The sequence below is a fragment of the Cetorhinus maximus genome, chromosome 20 (assembly GCF_964194155.1).
Source record: "Cetorhinus maximus chromosome 20, sCetMax3.hap1.1, whole genome shotgun sequence".
In the NCBI taxonomy this organism is placed as follows: Eukaryota; Metazoa; Chordata; class Chondrichthyes; order Lamniformes; family Cetorhinidae; genus Cetorhinus; species Cetorhinus maximus.
In genome coordinates this window covers 89,826,985-89,846,620 of record NC_135898.1, presented here as the reverse complement: position 1 = coordinate 89,846,620, position 19,636 = coordinate 89,826,985, and the positions used below count along the sequence as shown (strand labels likewise).

Below are 19,636 nucleotides of genomic sequence, written 5' to 3'. Positions count from 1 at the left end.
AATGCCTTAATTGGCCAGCCAGCATGAAATCGCGGTCCGGCCCCGATCGCGGGCTGCGGTCAGCTTCCTAACCGACCCCACCACAGAGCCCACCCCATGAGGGAAAAATCATTCCCCTTGTTTTTGTATATAAAAAATCTTTTAGGAATGTAAAAGGACTCACCTTAATTTTACAATCTACAATGAGTTTCATTTTGGTTATTCTTACTGAGAAATAACAACTGTCTGCATTTGGTGAGTAATCTCCAGCTGCATTGTTTAAAAAAATGACTTAAAATAGGTAATGGTAATGCAGCTACACCACTGAGTGATAGGTAAAAGATTTGCATTTGCAGAAAAAGGGGCAAGAAATATTTTGTTGTGCCATTCTCATAACTACAAAAGATAATCTGAGAAAGAATCAAATATTTATATTTATGTACTAAGCTTTGGGAACAAAAAACAAAAAAAGTATAGCCTTATCTTTTTAGAATAAACTGCATTAGAGATGCTGAAAGTTAAGACCTCAAGGCCAGAAACTTCCCCCCGTCGGGGGCGGGGGAGGGGCCTGTGCGGGGATGAGCACGAACCTGATCGGAGCCCCAATCAAGTCCACGCTGCCATTTTACGTGGACGGGCTAATTAAGGCCCGCCCATTGTGACACTCGCCCGGAAGTGCTGTGTGCTCCCTATGCGGGCGAGGGGGGATTCCCTGTGCTCTTTCGCACATACGCGTGCCTCAGGGAGATATGTTTCAGTGTTAAACTTTTAAACAAAGGATTTTTAAACTTTTGAAACATGTCCCCTCGTGTGACAGTGTGTTTTGACCCAAATTTTTAATTTTTAATTCCTCTCTGGCCACGGGGGAAGTGCCAGAGGACTGGAGAACAGCTAATGTGGTTCCGCTATTTAAGAGAGAAGCCAAGGAACTACAGGCCAGTGAGTCTCACGTCAGTGGTAGGGAAACTACTGGAGAAAATTCTGAAGGAGAGAATCTATCTCCACTTGGAGAGGCAAGTTTGATCAGAGATAGTCAGAATGGCTTTGTCAGAGGGAGATCAAATCTAACAAACTTGATTGAATTTTTTGAGGAGGTGACCAGGTGTGTAGATGAGGGTAGTGCAGTTGATGTAGTTTATATGGATTTCAGCAAAGCCTTTGACAAGGTCCCACATGGGAGACTTATAAAGAAGCAAATACACATAGGATACAGAGTAATTTGATAAGATGGATTCAAAATTGGCTTAGTTGTAGGAGACAGAGTGTGATGACAGAGGCTGCTTTAGTGACTGGAAGCCCGTGTCCAGTGGCGTACCACAGGGATCTGTGCTGGGTCCCCTATTATTCGTCATTTATATAAACGACTTAGATGACTATGTGAGGGGTAGGATTAGTAAGTTTGCGAATAACACAAAGATTGTCCGGGTGGTTAACAGTGAGGTTGAGTATCTTGGGCTACAGGAAGATATAGACGGGATAGTCAAATGGGCAGATAAGTGGCAGATGGAATTTAACCCTGAAAAGTGTGAGGTGATACACTTTGGAAGGAGTAATTTGACAAGGAAGTATTCAATGAACGGCATGACACTAGGAAGTTCTTAGGAACAAAGGGACCTTGGGGTGTGTGTCCATAGATCTCTGAAGCCAGGGGAACATGTTAGTGGGGTGGTGAAAAAGGCACTTGCCTTTATCAATCGAGTCATAGATTACAAAAGTTGGGAGATCATGTTGGAGTTGTATAGAACCTTGGTGAGGCTACAGCTGGAGTACAGTGTGCAGTTCTGGTCGCCACATTATAGGAAGGATGTGATTGCACTGGAAGGGGTGCAGAGGAGATTCACCAGGATGTTGCCTGGGATGAAACATTTAAGTTATGAAGAGAGGTTGGACAGACTTGGGTTGTTTTTGTTGGAGCAGAGAAGACCGAGGGGCTACCTGATCGAGGTGTACAAGATTATGAGGGGCATGGACAGGGTGGATAGGGAGCAGCTGCTCCCCTTAGTTGAAGGGTCAGTCATGAGGGGACATAAGTTCAAGGTGAGGGGCAGGAGGTTTAGTGGGGATGTGAGGAAAAACTTTTTACCCAGAGGGTGGTGACGGTCTGAGATGCACTACCTGGGAGGGTGATGGAGGCGGGTTGCCTCACATCCTTTAAAAAGTATCTGGGTGAGCACTTGGCACGTCATAACATTCAAGGCTATGGACCAAGTGCTGGTAAATGGGATTAGGTAGGTAGGTCAGGTGTTTCTCATGTGTCGGTGCAGACTCGATGGGCCGAAGGCCTCTTCTGCACTGTGTGATTCTGTTATTCTGTGACATGGTAATGAAATTTTAGAAAAAATTTTACTGATTTTTTTTTTTAAACACTTCATGAAACCTCATCCCGCCCGTGGATGAGGTTCCATAAAATATGCGAAGGCTGCCTGGGCTCTTCGCCTGCCCGCCAACCTTAAGATTGGACGGGCAGCTCATTTAATTGCTTTAATTAGTTTTTAACAGGCCTTAATAGGCCTTTGACAGTTTGGCGGGCACGCAGCCAACTCGGCTGCGCGCCCGCCAAACTAACAATCTAAATGATGCGCAGTGACGTCGGGGGCATGCCCAATGTCACTGCGCGTCATTTTATGTGTTGGCGAGCGGACCCCGCTCCCTGCTCCCCGACAGGAAAATGCTGCCCCAAAGGTAAAAAAAAGAAAATCATGTGTATTTCCTAGCAATGTTCACTACCTGTATAACGTGAAAGTACCGCTAAAACAACACTTTTGATTGTTTTTATTAAATATATATAAGTAACTATGGTAATAATATAGTCATCGTAAGAGTCAAAAGGTTTTATACTGAAAAGATCCACCTCACCTCTTCAGAGAAAGTCTGGAGTTGGTCTTTGGAATACACATACTGCCAGATCCGTTCCATATCATTCCAGTCTTTTACAATTCCGTGTTCCATGGGATACCTGATTGTTAACAGGCCCCTGTGTTCCTAATCGATCAAAACACATTGTGACTTATGATAGTAAAATGTCATTCAGATCCTCTGCGAACAAAATTCAAAATAGTGAGGTAAGAGAAAAATGTAGTAATACACAGATATCCCTTGCTGTGGTTCTAGTTTGCCACCTTCCCGAATTGCTTTTTCGGGTCTTCCGCTAGCTATTTCAATAAGACTCCTCAGCTTTGCTCCCCACTCCCCCCGCCAGATGGACGTGTTTTGGCGGGGGCAGGGCACATAAAACAAGTCAGGTGGCTAGCCCACTGCCTTCCCACCCTTCCCTGACCCGGTCCCCATAACAGGGAAGGGATGCCATTAGCCTACCCGCCCTTAGGCTTATTGACGGCCTCAGGTGGCCAATTATTGCCCATTTAAGGCTCTCAACCCACCTCCATTGCCATAATACACTGGGCTGTGGCAGGTGGGCGAGAGTGAGAAGGTCATTTTTTTTTTAAAACAACTTTGGTGAAAAGGCAGGGAGGAAGTGGGGCACATCATTCGGGGAGTGCCCTGTGCACATTGGGGGCAACCCCCCCCAACCAAGATATTAGCCCTCGCTTTGTACCTCCCCACCTAGTCTCCAAAACCCACCCCAACACCCACCTTGCACCCTTCTCCCTAAGGTATCCAATCCCTTCCCATCCTAAAGGCCCAGAGCCTACCTGGGTCCAGAGTCCATCTTTGATCTCCAAGGGACCTCCTTGCAGTCCCAGCAGTGCCCACTACTGAGTTCTGGCCAGCAGCTCTCGAGGGCAGGACTTCCCTTCCACTGAGGGGAAGAAGGCTGATCCCCAGCATGTTTAGGCCACCAGGAGCTGTTATTGCTGTGGGATGGCCTTCTTAAAAAATTGGTTGGTCTGGACTGACTTTCCTTCCAGCCCTGTATCCTTTTAATTCCCCACACCTACCTTTATTCTGTAAGCAATTCATTCATGCTTATACTCGCATCAAATAACACTGGTGTGAACTTTAGGCCCAATGTTACATAGGGGGGAGCATCAATTTATATTCAAACTATGTTTTACTTATATAGTATTACACAGAAACAGATCATTTGGCCTAACTCATTCATGTTGATATTTAGAATGTGCAAGGCTACTGGGAGAAGGCTGGGAATGACATCTGGTGAATTGCATCTTCAGCGAGCCAGCACAAACATCTCACGCTGAATGGCCTCCTTCTATGCTGTAATCATTCCGTGATTCTGTGAACCTCCACAAGAGTAGTAATCCTAATCCCACATGGCCCACTCTGTTTCCATAACGACAGTGCCTTTTTAATAAAGGCTAACAAAACATTTGCTTTCCTAATTGATTGATGTACATGCATGTTAACCTTCTGTGATTTGTTTAGAAAGACACCCTAATCCCTCATCCCTCTGAATACCAACATTTCCCAGTCTAACGCCACTTTTTAAAAAATCTGCTTTCCATTTTTCTCTACTAAAGTGGATAACTTTATATTTCTCCACACTATATTCTATCTTCCACTGACTTAACCCGTCTAGCTTTCTCCGCAAGCTTACTTTCCTACCTCGATTTGTATCATCTCAGATGCATTACACTCAGGGCAGGATTTTTCACTCGGCGTACAGGTGTATGCCCAACACGCTTGAGCGTGAAACAGCACATGATGACATTGGGTGAGCGTCTCAATGTCACTTGCGCGATATTTCGGTCGGCGGGAGCGCACGAGAGTCGGCAGCATACCCACCTCCAATTAAGAGGGCTATTAAGCCCATTAACAGCACAATTAACTGGGATTTTTTGCTGCCCATCCAACATTATGGTTGGTGGGCAGGCGAACTGGGAGGCGGCCTTTGCATTTTTCAGGAAACCTCATCCAAGGGCAGGATGGAGGTTTCCGTTATTAAATAAAAAGAGAAAAATCTATGTACAGAATTTTTATAATGTCTACACTCAGGTGACTGCTTGTGTTGCATGGACATTTTTTTCCTGATTTAAAAATCTTTATTTGATACTTTTGAAGTCTTCAGCTCCCTGAGGCAGCTCTCTGCCTTCAGGGAGCTTTCTGTGAGCGCTCCCCCATGCCCTCACCGGCTTCAGCGCTCGCCCTCATCCCGTCCCCATGCCAGGCAACGCTGACCATATCAGCGCGCACTTCACGCTGGCTGGCCATTATTTGACCAGCCAGTGTGAAATCGCGGTCGGGGGCTGATCATGGGTGGTGGCCCGTTTCACAGCCACTCCCGGGCCCGCATGCTGAACTCAAAATCCTGCCCTCCGTCTCTTCATCTAAATCATTGATATAGATTGTAAATAGCTGAGACCCATGCTCTGATGCTTGCAGTGCCCCATTAGTTACAACCTGTAACAACCCAAAAATGACCTGTTTATTTCTGGTTTTTTTGCTTTTTAATCAAATCCTCCAGTCCCAAGAGAACTAATTTTGTGTAATAATCTCTCGTGTGATACCTTATCAAACGCTTTTTGAAAATCCAATACACTACATCCACTGGTTCCCCCTTATCCACCATGCTAGTTACTACCTTGAAAAATAAATTTGTCAAACACGATTTTCCTTTCAAAAATCTGTGTTTTTTCTGCCCAAGCATATTATGATTCTCTAAGTGCCCTATTACCGCATCTTTAGTAATGTATCCTAGCATTTTCCCTACCACTAATATCAGGCTAACAGGCCTATAGTAGCCTGTTTTCCCTCTCCCTCCTTTCTTGAGTGGCAGGGTTATGTTTGTTACCTTCCTATCCTCAGGGACCATTCTAAAATCTATGGAATTCTGCAAGATCAAAACCAATGCAAACGCTGTTGCTGTAGCCACTGCTGTCTGACCCTTCATACTTTTAAAAACTGTTTATCCAATCACCCCATCATACCCTTTGTTCTAATGAACTTGACTTGGGAATGTTTGATGCTGATGCTGATGCTGGATAATAAGAGTATTCCTTGACACAGACACTGAGCACCTCAGAAAGCAGTGCATTCACCTGAAATTTTGGTCAACGTTACATTTTCAAAACCAACTAAACAGAAAATTACCTCAGCTTTTGGTCCGATGAAAATATCACCCTCCAGGGCACCAGCCATGACGCGTACATGCTTGGGCCTTCCCACACTGAAAGAAATATTTTGGAATCACATGCACTGAAAAGAGTTTTCATCTTTACATTCATAGTGTTAGAGTAATACATAAAACAGAGCATCACAATAACAACATCTTGTATTTTTAAAGTGCCTTTAACCTAATCAATATCCCAAAGTGCTTCACAAAGGCATTGTAAAACAAAATGTCACCAAGCCACATAAGAAAATATTAGGGCAGATGATTTAAAGCTTGCTCAAAAAGGTAAGGACGTCTTGAAGGAGGAAAACGAGGTAGAGAGGCGGAGAGGTTTAGGGAGGAAATTCCAGAACTTGGTGTCTGGGCAGTTGAAGGCACAGCCATCAATGGTGGAGCAGTTAAAATTGAGGTTAGTCAACAGGCCAGAATTAGAAGCGTGCAAATATCTCAGAAAGCTGTAGGGCTGGGGGAGATTACAGAGGTAGAATGGGGGTAAGGCTATAGGGGGATTTGAAAACAGGGATGAGAATTTTAAAATCAAGATGTAGTTCACTCACCTCTCAGCCCGAACCGCACTGTGGGTGTACCTACACTACATGGACTGCGGCGGTTCAAGAAGGCAGCTCACCACCACCTTCTCAAGGGCAATTAGGGATGGGCATTAAATGTTGGCCTAGCTGCCGATGTTCACATCCCATGAAAGAATATAAAAAATAAGTGTTGTAGGGTTAGGGTCAGCGAGCACAGGGATGATAAGTGAATGGGATTTAGTACAAGTATTTTTTATTCATTCATGGGATGTGGGCATCGCTGGCTAGGCCAGCATTTATTGCCCATCCCTAACTGCCCTCGTTCGGAGGGCATTTAAGAGTCAATCACATTGCTGTGGGTCTGGAGTCACATATAGGCCAGACCAGGTAAGGACAGCAGATTCCCTTCCCTAAAAAGACATTAGTGAACCAGATGGGTTTTTATGACAATCAACAATGGTTTTATGGTCATCATTAGACTTTTTAAATTTGATTCAAATTTCACCATCTGCCTTGGTGGGATTTGAACCCAGGTCCCCAGAGCATTACCCTGGAACTCTGGAATACTAGTCCAGTGACAATACCACTATGCCACCACCTCCCCAATTAGAGGAGTGCAATTATGGCACTGGCATCAGAATTTTGATGATTTCAAGTTTACGGAGGGCTGACCATGAATGCGTTAGAATAGTCAAGTCTGGAGGCAACACAGGCATGGATGAGGGTTTCAGCAACAGAAGAGTTGAGGCAGGGCAATGTTACAGAGGTGGAAATAGATGGTCTTAGTGATGGCCCGGTTATGTGGCTGAAAGCTCATTTCAAATATGATATTGAGGTTGCAAACAATCTGGTTTAGTCTCAGACAGTTGCCAGGGAGAGGGGTGGAATCAGTTGCAAGGGAACAGCTTTGAGGCAGGGGGGCAAAGACAAAGGTTTCAGTTTTCCCAATATTTAAATGGAGGAAATTTTTGCTTATCCAGTAGTAAATGTCACACAGCCAGTCCAACAACTTAGGGACAGTGGAAGGGTCTAGAAACATTGAAAATAGGAGGGGTAGGTCATTCGGCCCTTCGAGACTGCTCCTCCATTCAATATGATCATGGCTGATCCTCAACGCCGTAGTCCTGTGCTCTCTCCATACCACTTGATGCCCTTACAGTCCAAAAATCTATTTCCTTCTTAAATATATTCAGTGACTTGGCCTCCACAGCCCTCTGTGGTAGAGAATTCCACAGGTTCACCACCTCTGAGTGAAGAAGTTTCTCCTCATCTCAGTCCTAAATGCCTACCACGTATTCTGAGATTGTGACCCCCTTGTTCTAGACACCCCAGCCAGAGGAAATATCATCCCTGCATCCAGTCTGTCCATCCCTGTCAGAATTTTATATGTTTCAATGAGATCGCCTCTCATTCTTCTAAACTCCAGTGAATAAAGGCCTGGTCAGCCTAATCTCTCCTCGTACAACAATCCTGCCATCCCAGGAATCAGTCTGGTGAACCTTCGCTGCACTCACTCTATGGCAAATATATCCTTTCTTAGGTAAGGAAATCAAAACTTCACATATTACTCCAGGTGTGGTCTCATCTGTACAGCTGCAGTAAGACATCCTTGCTCCTGTACTCAAGTCCTCTCACAATGAAGGCTAACATACCATTTGCCTTCTTAACTGTGTGCTGCACCTGCGTGCTTGCTTTCAGTGACTGGTGTACAAGGACATCCAGGTCCCTTTGCACATCAACGTTTCCCAATCTATCACCATTTAAATAGTCCTCTGCCATTCTGTTTTTCCTACCAAAGTGGATAACTTCACACTTATCCACATTATACTGCACTTGCGTGTATTTGCCCACTCACTCAACCTATCTAAATCACCTTGAAGCCTCTTAACAGCATCCTCATTGCTCACATTCCCACAAACTTTCGTATCGTCAGCAAACTTCGAAATATTACATTTGGTTCCCTCATCCAAATCATTTATATATATTGAGAGAGGCAGTGGTGAGGTAAAGCTAGGTGTCATCAGCCTACATGTGGAAACTGATGGTCTCAAGTCGTTACACAATTCACATCAGCTCTGTAGCAAGCATTTTATAACATATAAATCAAAGTACATATAACTTGAAATATCATATATACCTCCATGTAAGGTAGCTCATAAGTTTAATTCCACTCAAAATCTATTTTTGAAGATCCATGACTCTCATTTAAAAAGATCAAAATTACACTGCTTCCACCCACCAAGATTCTCACCAGCTGTAGGGGCAGGGACTGCAGTCAGAGGGAGAGCTGTCATTTAAACGTGTCTCTAATTCTCCACTGGAGAACTAGAGCAAAGCAAAAGCCAACAGTTATTGCTGGTACATTGCCTGTTCCTGTGGACGGACGGTCTTTAATAAAATTATTTTTCAAGGAGGAAATAATTTGCGAATAGCTGACTTTTAACCCCAAATGGTTGATGTAAAATATCTGCTTCACCAAGAACAGTAGATTTTGTTACATACTGGCAAGAATGGGATTATTACGAGTTGGTGAACTAGTGAATGTATTCTGATGTCCTTTTAGTGCTTACTGTATTAAATTCCTACTAGGGGCAGCCTTTTCCCTTCCCAAATTATCTTCAGTAAATATGTAAGAGCATAGGGGAATGGGCTGGAATTCCGCATTGTGCTTTTCATCTCTCTTATTGCTAGTGTTATGACCACAGCTGATGTTAATTGCTGCACAAATCAAATCCCACAGGGAAACTTGGCTTATGAGCCATGCCCTTTTTTTTGCATTCTGAAAATGAGGAGGGGACGTAGTGATCTCAGGAGTGAGAAGTCCAGTAACCCTTTTCGGATTTTAAAAATTAAAAGTAAAAGTTTTATTAACAAGTGTAAAAGAAAACTTAAGCACACAAGATTACAGATACAGAGCTAAACTTAGTCTTACAAAACATTCCCCCAAAAAGATTCTCCACTTAGTCAGACCCACAAGTAAACACCTTCCAGGCAACACTCCCTTATAGATGTTTGACTATTAAAAAATCTAGTAATATTACCCAAGGCAAACTGCTGTAGCTTTCATAGAGACATACCACATGACCTCTCAACTCTCATCCACCATGCTGTGGAATCTAAACTTCAGAATAAAACTGCTTGTTGCAGCCCAAGACTTTTCTGGCTTGACTGGATGGCTGATTCAAACCTGCATCTTCTCCCAGCCCAAAGCCACAACTCAACAGCTACAGTTAACTTATGCTCTCCACAGCAACTCTAAAATATCCTTTTTTCCCTTTCATCTTAGGTTCCATTATTTCTACACCTCTTTGAAACTAAAATCCTTCCAAATATAAGATCTTTTATGTTTCCATCTTGTCTTTGCTTTTGGGTCAATAAAATATAATGTTCGCTGTTCTATTTACCTATGGAACTCCTGAAAGATGCAAACATTGTTTCTTGTTACCTCTGACTCCCCTTTGATATTCAAACAAACTCTCAACTTATTTAAAAATGCAAATGTTAGATCCAAACTGTTTACTTGTACCTCAAACCTAACACCTCTCCTTTTCATGTTTCAAACCCCCAGACAACCTGCTCCTATTAATCTTTTTTTAAATTCATTCACAGGATGTGGGCTTCACTGGCTGGGCCAGGATTTATTGCCCATCCCTAGTTGCCCTTGAGAAGGTGGTGGTGAGCCCAGCTTAATTAAATCTCACACACACACCTTTTTCCACAGATTAACACAATATTTCTCAAAACTATTTTTAAAAAATCAATTTCTCACACTAAGCTAGTAACTTCTATCAGGTACTGGGCCTTTCGATCAGCTTAAAGTATGAACTCTGTACGTATGATGCTCATCTTTATAAGTCCCAATTAGAAGGGATATGATTCCACAATTACTTTCAAAAAAATGTTTACTTTTAAGTTTACATCTTATAACATTAAAATTGAAATATTATATAGAATTTACAGCACAAAACGGGCCATTCAGCCCATCTGATTCATTCCAGTGTTAATGTTCCGCATAAGCCTCAACTACCTTACTGCACCTTATCCAATGAACATATACTTCTATTCCTTTCTCCTTCATGCATTTATATAGCTAACCCATTAAATGCATCTATGCTATTCGTTTCAACTACTCCGAGTTCCACATTTCAACCATTTTCTGCGTAAAGACATTTCTCCTGAATTTCCTATTCAATTGATTAGTGACCATCTTCTATTTATGATCCCTAGTTTTGGTCTCCCCATAAGTGGAAACGTCCTCTTTACATTTATCCTATCAACCATTTCATAATTTTAAACACCTCCATTCGATTACTCCTCAGCCTTCTTTCTAGAGATAAAAGCTTCACCCTTTTCAATCATTCATGATATAACTATTTTGCCAATAGTCCACTATGTGCTGGGTTGCATTCTTTGCCATGCCATGAACATAGCTCCCAGACTACACAGATTTAAAGTAACTGACAAAAGAATCAGAAGTTAAGATGAAGAGAAATATGTTCCTGCAGCAAGATGTTGCACACTGGAATGCATGTGCATGAAAGCAGATTTAATAGTAATTTCCAAAAAGGAACTGGATGAATACTTGAAGAGGAAATGTTTGCAAGGCCATGGGGAAAGGGACTAATTGGATAGCCTTCCACTGCTGCATTACCAGCGCGGACAAGCTGCTGAGGAGAGCTTTCACTTTTTGTATCTCCTAAAGTCTATGAGACAGCACACAGTTCCTCCCTGCTTTAGAAGGAAGGATCTGTTTGGGGAATTCATAGATGCTGCTATGCATGGTGGACTATTAAAAAAACTTAATAAATTCCCCACCCAGAGCTTCATAGATGCTTACAGTGTAGAAATTCATAGTTGCTGTTAATGAGTAATACAGTGTAAGTTAAATATCAATATATTATTGATGGTATGTCAGTTACACATCTGTTGACATAAACAGCAGCACAGAGGCTCCTGTTCTATTAATGTCAAATTTCTGGCATCCAAATTCCCAACGGAGTAACTTCTTATCCTCTGGAGGGTCCAAATCCCTCCTCTGTCTGAATCTATTAATTCAAAATAGACAACAAATTTTGAGGCTACAGTTTAAAACTCACTGTGGCAAGTTTTCAAACAGTTTTAGAAGTATGGTCATTTATAGACAGCCACCAGGAAAAAAATAACCCTGATCCAGACACTGGATTTTAGAGCAATTCATTTTCCAGGCCAAAAACAGGCACTTAATGGTCCAATATAACATATGGAGTGCCCACATCCTTTCCATGCCAGGATAGCCTCGAGTGCAAAATCTGCCCAAACTGAATTCTCAAAGTAAATATAAAATAATTTAATGTATAAGTGTCAGATACTGTGCAATGAGGCACTAAATGCCATATGGTAGGGACAGCTGACAACAGACCTGAATAAAAGACAATCATATTTTATTTCTATCTGCAACACTAACATGAATACTAAAATGTCTTCAAAATACAAGTTAAAAACTTATGATTCTAATGGGTAATTATATTGATTGTTGGAAACATTTTTTTAAACCAGAAAAACTGAGCCCATATTTTGGAAACACCATGGGGTGCGGGTGGTGGGGGGAGACTTCTGGTCAGAGACTCATCCATCATTTCTTTACAGATCTTATTGAATTGGGCTGACTTCTCATGTGTAAATCTGCGGGTACTACAGAAATTATCAATATATTTGTTTGCAACAGCACAAGTAATTTCAACCCCTTAGTGGTTTTGATGGCTCAGCAAACATCAAAATGATTGCTACTATTTTAATACCCCTGTATCCAATAAACTGGATTTTACAATAACTGAGATTACCTGTTCCAGTCAACTCTCCAATTTCAATCTGCATTCCTCCTCTTTTGGCTGCAGGAAGTTCCAAGGACACAAATGACTCTACAATGTCCCATCCAAGTGGCTATTCCTCAGATGTCAGCCAGAACAGTAAGGGTCACTAAGCCATATGACAATGGGGGACAGCACAGTCAATGCTGACCCTGGTTTCACCTAACATGGCCTGAATTTCACCCCCGCGTTGGCTTTGCAGAGTCGGGACAATTCCCAACTCTGCAAAGCCGACCTGGGAAAAAAATGCCCCGGAACTTCGGGGTTTTGTTCCAGTGGGCGTTGTGGCGGGCAACCTGGAAAGTCCAAAGGCTGCCAGGTGCAGAGGTGGGCTGAGCAGAAGGCCTGCCTCAGTGCTTTGAAGAAGTGCCGGTGCAATGAGAAAAAAATAAAGCAACAAAAAAAAACTGCCCTCCATCCCTCACACCCCAATACACTGCCTATGTCCCATCAATTCCAACCCTGCCACCTCATACCCCCACGCATCCCATGCCAACCTATACCTCTCTACCCACCCCCATGGCTCCTCATTCCCTTCATACCAATCTATGCCCCTCTACCCAGCCCCATGTACCTTTAAAGTCCCTGGGCTAACTTAGTGCCAGCTCATGCCTCCACCACTACCCTTTGCCATTATACCTACTATACCAACTCACCCAGTTCACCCACTCTAGGCAGACCTCAGGGCTATGCTGAGACTAAATAGTTTTTAAGTGCCTATTGATGAATTCACTATTTCAAAACAAAATTGATAAAACCCCATTCAGTACATTTAACTTCCTTTAATCCCTTATAAAAACAAGCATTGGAAATCACTGTCCCATTTCAAAGAGTTTATAACCATTTGGAACTGTAAAACTGCGAAATTACAGGCACCCCATGGTGATAATGAAAGGTTGTGAAATCAGTCAGCAGCACTAATCCTGCAATGATAACCCTCAGGGTTTCGTCAACAGAGTGAAATAGCAGGCACTGTTTTTTAAAAACACTGCAGACAGTTTTTTTTCAAATATCTATAGCACAAGAGTTTTAAATACCTTGAGCTCGCTTGACAGTTCCAATGAGTTTATTCACTTTTTACACACATTCATGTCTAATTTTAACAAGTCCAAAGGGCACCCAACCTCCCAGGGACCAATCCAAAAGGGTATCTTATCTCTCCAAAGAACTTCGGCAGCTTTAGACCTTCTCCTACCAGGTTTAAAGTTCATAAGTTGTGTTTTGGACATCCCACTAGCGAGAATCACATCATTTGAGCAGCTGCACTTAACGTGCAGTTGCCTCCGTGAACCACAGATGTGTAACTTTGAACCCACCCGTATTTCCACACCTCCAGCGAAAAAGGCAGGTACTGTGTTCAGAGGCAGGACTTCCAGATTCAGGTCTTTGCCGCCATTTTCAAAACAATGGACAGGCTCTCCGACTTTACAAGCATTCAGGCCCATGTTTCAGAAGGGTTTAATGGCCAATTAGCAGGGAGGGAACAATAACAATCTTTTCTTATTTTGGTCCACGGACACTAATTTTGGCTGGTATTTTAGCCAACTAAGTCTCTGTAGGAGTTTTGAGCTGAGTATCTTTATTAACAGGAACTTTAGTTGTTGTAGTACTTTCCCACAAAATCAACAGCAACAACAAATTACATTTTAACATCAATATTTCCCATACATGCAATGTAAAATCAAAGTTTGTAAGATAACTTTTAACTACAGTTCATATGGCATATGATATTGTAACTATGTTATTGCTACAAAATGTTGTAAAGCTTAACATTGGGCTGTTTGAGAATCAGGATATGGATTTCACAAACAAAAACAAAAATAAAAATACCTGGAAAAACTCAGCAGATCTGACAGCATCTGTGGAGAGGAACACAGTTAACGTTTCGAGTCCGTATGACTCTTCAACAGAACTGTTCTTCTGTTGAAGAGTCATACGGACTCGAAACGTTAACTGTGTTCCTCTCCGCAGATGACGTCAGACCTGCTGAGTTTTTCCAGGTACTTTTATTTTTGTTTTGGATTTCCAGCATCCGCAGTTTTTTGCTTTTATGGATTTCCCAAGTTTGGCATTAGAAGTGATGGTTGGCATCTGAAAAATGTGACTGTGCAGAACTAGCACTTGCCTCTATATATTCTACATTGATCATACGTGTAAGTCACACGATTCCAGTGCAAATACTTTTAAAATATATATATTTTGTAATGGAAAAGTACTTACTAATTAGGGAAGCAGTACTTTGGAATCTGATCACCAGCAAAACCAGCTTTGACAACACCGGAGCCCTAGAACAAAAATATAAACATGCATGAATATGAACATCTAGACTTCACACTTTGGTTTGCAAATTTTCAGTGCGGGAGGCCCCTGCAATTACCAGAATGTCCTCAGGGGCCTCCTGCAATTATTGACAAGAACCCAGTGACTCTATTCTAGCCTCTAAACGACAGTGTCAGTTTCTCAATGGAAAATGTGTCACCATTGCAGATTTCTTTTATTTCTGTTGCTGCTTAATAAATAATATGCAAGTGATTTAGCAAATACAGAAAAATATAACATACAGAATTCTCCAGACACTGGGCACATGGTTTGCCGGTCCACAACCAGACTGGATTCCGATGATCTGGTTCTCTTACAGATCTCAGTTTGAAACCCTGTGCTCTAACACAATATCAATTATTTTCACTCAAACACTAAAACTAGGGGATTTTCCAAACTGCCACTTGCAATTCAATCAGAATTATTTCTTAATTTATTAATTCATGAGGTGTGGGTGTCGCTAGCAAAGCGAGCACTCACTGTCTTTGAATGGAGGACGGTGGTGAGCCACCTTCTTGAACCTCTACAGTTCATGTGGTGAAGCTGTTTCCACAGCGCTGTTAGGATTTTGACCCAGTGACAATGAAGGAGTGTCAATATATCCCCAAGATGTGATGGTGTGTGACTTGGAATGGAAATTGGAGGTGGTGGTGTTCCCATGTAGTTACTGCCATTGTCCTTCTAGGTGGTAGAGGTTGTAAGTTTGAAAGGTGTTGCCAAAATTGCATTAATAATATGCTACCCTGTACTTTGATGCATTTAGGATACAGTATTATCACTGGAGATATTTAATTTATTTAGACCAATACTGTATAGCAAAAATCACATTTAACCAAATCACTTACATGTTCTAATTTGCACTACTTGTATGATACTCTTAATGCAGCACCTCAAACTGCTCCCATCAGTTGACAAAGCTGGTATCATGTCGCATAGAAAGCTACTTAGAAACACAGCTCAAGTTTAAAATATCTAAATCTACAGCTGTACTGCTGGGTGTTTTGCCACAATTCAAGTGGGCATAGTATGAAAATCTCACTCACCCAATATTAGTCACAACACTGCTGTTTTTTCTGAAGTCACATGTAGTGTTAATGAAAAGGCATTATATTCCTTTGCCGGAATTACAGGAAAAGATAAACTGTGGGGGTTTTAGCAGCAAGTCATGACTCAATAAGATTCCATAATAAACCACATGCAGAGAACATTTTGGGTTGTATAACATTGTGGGGAAGTACCAATGGTTTTGAATCTATTGCTGGAAGTGGTGGTAGTGATGATTTAATTTGATGAGAGTAGCACATTGTATAGTTTAATTTCTTTTCTGTGCTATTTTTAAGCACATTGATTAGCACAGGTTAACAACTGCACTAAAATAACGCAAACAAGGATTTGACACAAATGTGTTAACCAGTGCACTAAAAATAACTAAACCTACAGAGCAAATTCAACTCCAAACAGTGGATCTCATAACATTAAAATGCAATGGCTTTAGTACAATGTTTCCTAAATCATATTGGTACACTAGCCAAATGACAGCAGTTTTTAGACTTAGAAAGTATTTTGATTGCTGTTTTCATTTTAAATGACTGACACTAACTGATGTAGGATGTTTTCTATTATAAAGTACTTCTTCAAAAAAGATGTTTCTCAAATGTTGAACTGAGCTGATCAGATCCTTAAATTGAGATAATGAATATGTATTGTGCAGCATTCTTTTAAAATTCTCTTCAATTCTCAACAATCATTTGGAGCACAGAATTCCACATCCTAATCACTGTGAAAATTACGCCAAAAAATAAATCCCAAATTGGACAGGGATACGCCAAGCATTTGGGTATATCATATATGAATTGATAAAAAAGATAGAAAATTCCAGCAAAATTCATATATGAACCTTAACTTTCTCATAATAGATGCTAGCACACTGTTCTTAGTCAAGCATAGGGAAATTCAAAGCTAAAATACAATTTGGGGATTCAGATACCATGGGCCTGAATTTTCCTGTTGGCGATTTGGGGGTGGGGCCCACTCGCCGACGGGAAAATGACATGGGATGACGTTGGAAGGAACCCCCGACGTCATCCCGCCCCATTTAAATATTCAGGAAGGCGGGCGGACAGCGAAATCAGCTGTCCGCCCGCCGACTTGTCAATGGCCAATTGAGTCCATTGACAGAATAATTAAGGTAATTAAAGGCCCCGCCCATCCAACCTTAAGGCTGGCAGGCAGGCCAGGAGCCCCAGCGGGCTTCTGATAAAAGATGAAACCTGATTCACTGGCGGGATGAGGTTTCATCTCAGTTTTTAAAAAGGATAATAAAGTTTCACTCATATTTATTAACATGTCCCATCTCGTGTGACAGTGTCACTCATATTTATTAACATGTCCCATCTCGTATGACAGTGTAACATGGGGGGGACATGTTAATAATTTTTTTATTGTTCTATATTTCAAGTTTTTCAAACTGTCAGTGCTCTCCCTGAGACAGCACTTAGTCTCAGGGAGCAGTGCACTCTTTCGCGCACATGTGCGAAGAGCGCACTTTGACAGTTGGGGAATCCCTCCCCCCCACCCCGCACAGGAAGCGCATAGCACTTCCCGTCGGGTGGCCCGCTGAGCAGGCTTTATTGGCCCGTCCACTTAAAATGGCGGCAGGGCCCACTTCGGCAGCAGAGTTCGGCTGCCCGCCCACCAACCTAGGGCAAAATTCTGCCCCATGTTTCAAATAGTAAATAGCATTTGTACTTTGCTCAATTGGATGGTTTTATCACTACAGCAACATTAATGTGTTTTTTTGCCTTTCATTTTGAAATGAAATTTGTTGGTTACTTCTTCCCTTGATTGTTTGGATTCTCCTGAGATGTATTACTCAAAAGAAGCAGAAGGCAATGATCTGTTAATAAGACTCCAGGTTTAGGCCAGCCAGCTGCACAAATCCTGTACAGCCTGACTCATTGCAAAGAACTGCCTGTTCCCTAGATACTGTGGCAGAGAGCAGGAGTTAACCACTGTGGGATTCTTTTTGTGCTCCTGTGTGGGGGATAAGAATAATGCATGTTCTAACATTTACCAGTACAAATGGAACACAAAGGAGTCACCATAATTCTAATTACTTTTATTTAAACATTAATTAGCAAAAAAGAATGGAGACTTCTATTAGAAAGTTCATGATGTTGACATCCTCAAAAGTGTGGTCCACAATGGTCCTCCAAGTAGCCCACAGGCTGGTCCAAAATTCAAGTCACTGACATGAAACACCACAGCTGAGGCCGTACAAGAGAATAGGCCAGAAAAGCCTCATCCCCACCACTTGCGCGGTATCACACAACCAGACCGCTTCTGGGTGTGCGGCATGAGTCGTCATAAGTGCAAGCAACAACAATGATGTTTTTTTAAGCGAGATTTGTGTTACTGTTGGTTTTGTTTGATAAATATGGATCTAAGATGTATTAGTTTCTCAGACGAAGACTATGATGTTGATTCTATAACACATTAGAATGTTTCAAATAAACGTGTTCTCATATAGTATTAATATTTAGAATATGAAAGTATATATACTTTTTGTTTCTGGCATGAATTAATAATTATGATCTTTAATTTAAAAATGTTTATAAATTTATTTCATTTAGTGGCAAAAAAAAGCTAAATATTTATAATTTCCATCATTTTCTATTAATTCTGATAAGTTTTTGCAGTGTCAAGCAAAGCGGGTGGGGTAGGAGCAGTAGGTGGTCCATGGGATCTTTTGTTCCACCTGAGTGGTCTGTGGACAAACATTTGAGAACCACTGCTTTAGAACAAAGGGTGTTTCTGCCCTGCATCAGTAGTGTTTTCACTAAGATTTCAATCAAGCATGAAGTTCTCACGCAGCGGCACTAAGCAACTTTTTCCACTAGAATTTCAGTAATACGCGAGTGTAAAATGTTTATAGCATGTCCATTTAAACTGTGAAATACATCCAACAGTACAATAATATTTTTTCTTTCAAACTAGGGTTAAGAGTATTTTGAGTTAAATATAACATTAGGGTAAAATACTGGTGGAGCTTTTGTGAAAGCAATTTTACAGGATGAAGTCACTTGGCTTACACATGACTTTTCCTATGGTGCAATGGTACCAATCTGTTGAATAAACCTTGTAATAACACACTAATCTCTCTGCAATTGAAACTCTAATGGCAATTTTTCTTCAAAGAAAGTAAGCTCTCATCAGAGCTATACAAAGAAGCTATCTGTATCGCACAATATTTTCACAATACAGGCACTTAAGACTTTTTCTGGCGGGGTAAACATTAAAAATATACATGGATCACTAATAATTTTACATACAAACTATATATACAAATCTCCCAATGCAATGTTCACAGGTTGAGGAGGGAGTCAGAGTGTGGGGTTGGAGATCTGGATGGCGACCAGTACCAAGGCTTAAGCTGGTATAGGGTGGGGTGAGTAACAGAGTGACAGGTTGCATTACAAAACAAAAAATTAAATAAATATAAATTTAGATCCAGGAATGGGGTAATGAAATGCAATGCAATGGACTGGGGAAGAGATGGATTCCTTAAATTAAATCCAACCACAAGCCCCAATGTCTATACATTAGCATGCAATAAATGGAGGTGTAGATTTATGCATATGATCTCTGTGCCCTTTCATTCCCAGGAGCATATAAGTGATTCATTTAAAAATTCACAATGGCTTTAATTTCAACACGGTGCAAATGTTAACACATCTTCAGTTAACACAGGCTTGTGAAATTTCTCTATTTTTAAAGAAGGTATTAACCCATTGCAAGAGCAAACACATTTCATATAAAGTATTGATTATTCATTGACTAATTATAGAATCTTAGAATAGTACAGCATATAATGAAGGGCTTTTAACCTATCAAATATGTGCCTGTAATTATTTCCCAATGAACTACCCAAT

The 19,636-nt window shown here is 41.4% G+C and overlaps 1 protein-coding gene across 1 annotated transcript in view; it reads right to left on the bottom strand.

Annotated features, from left to right (window-relative positions):
• LOC144694566 (alpha-centractin) overlaps positions 1-19,636 on the bottom strand; it is a 58,524-nt gene that overhangs the window by 22,949 nt on the left and 15,939 nt on the right. Inside the window, exons 2-4 of the mRNA XM_078565135.1 lie at positions 14,607-14,671; positions 5,989-6,064; positions 2,836-2,961 (exon numbers count right to left, since the gene is read on the bottom strand). Coding sequence (XP_078421261.1) covers positions 2,836-2,961; positions 5,989-6,064; positions 14,607-14,671 — 267 coding nt within the window. The remainder of the gene's footprint in view (positions 1-2,835; positions 2,962-5,988; positions 6,065-14,606; positions 14,672-19,636) is intronic.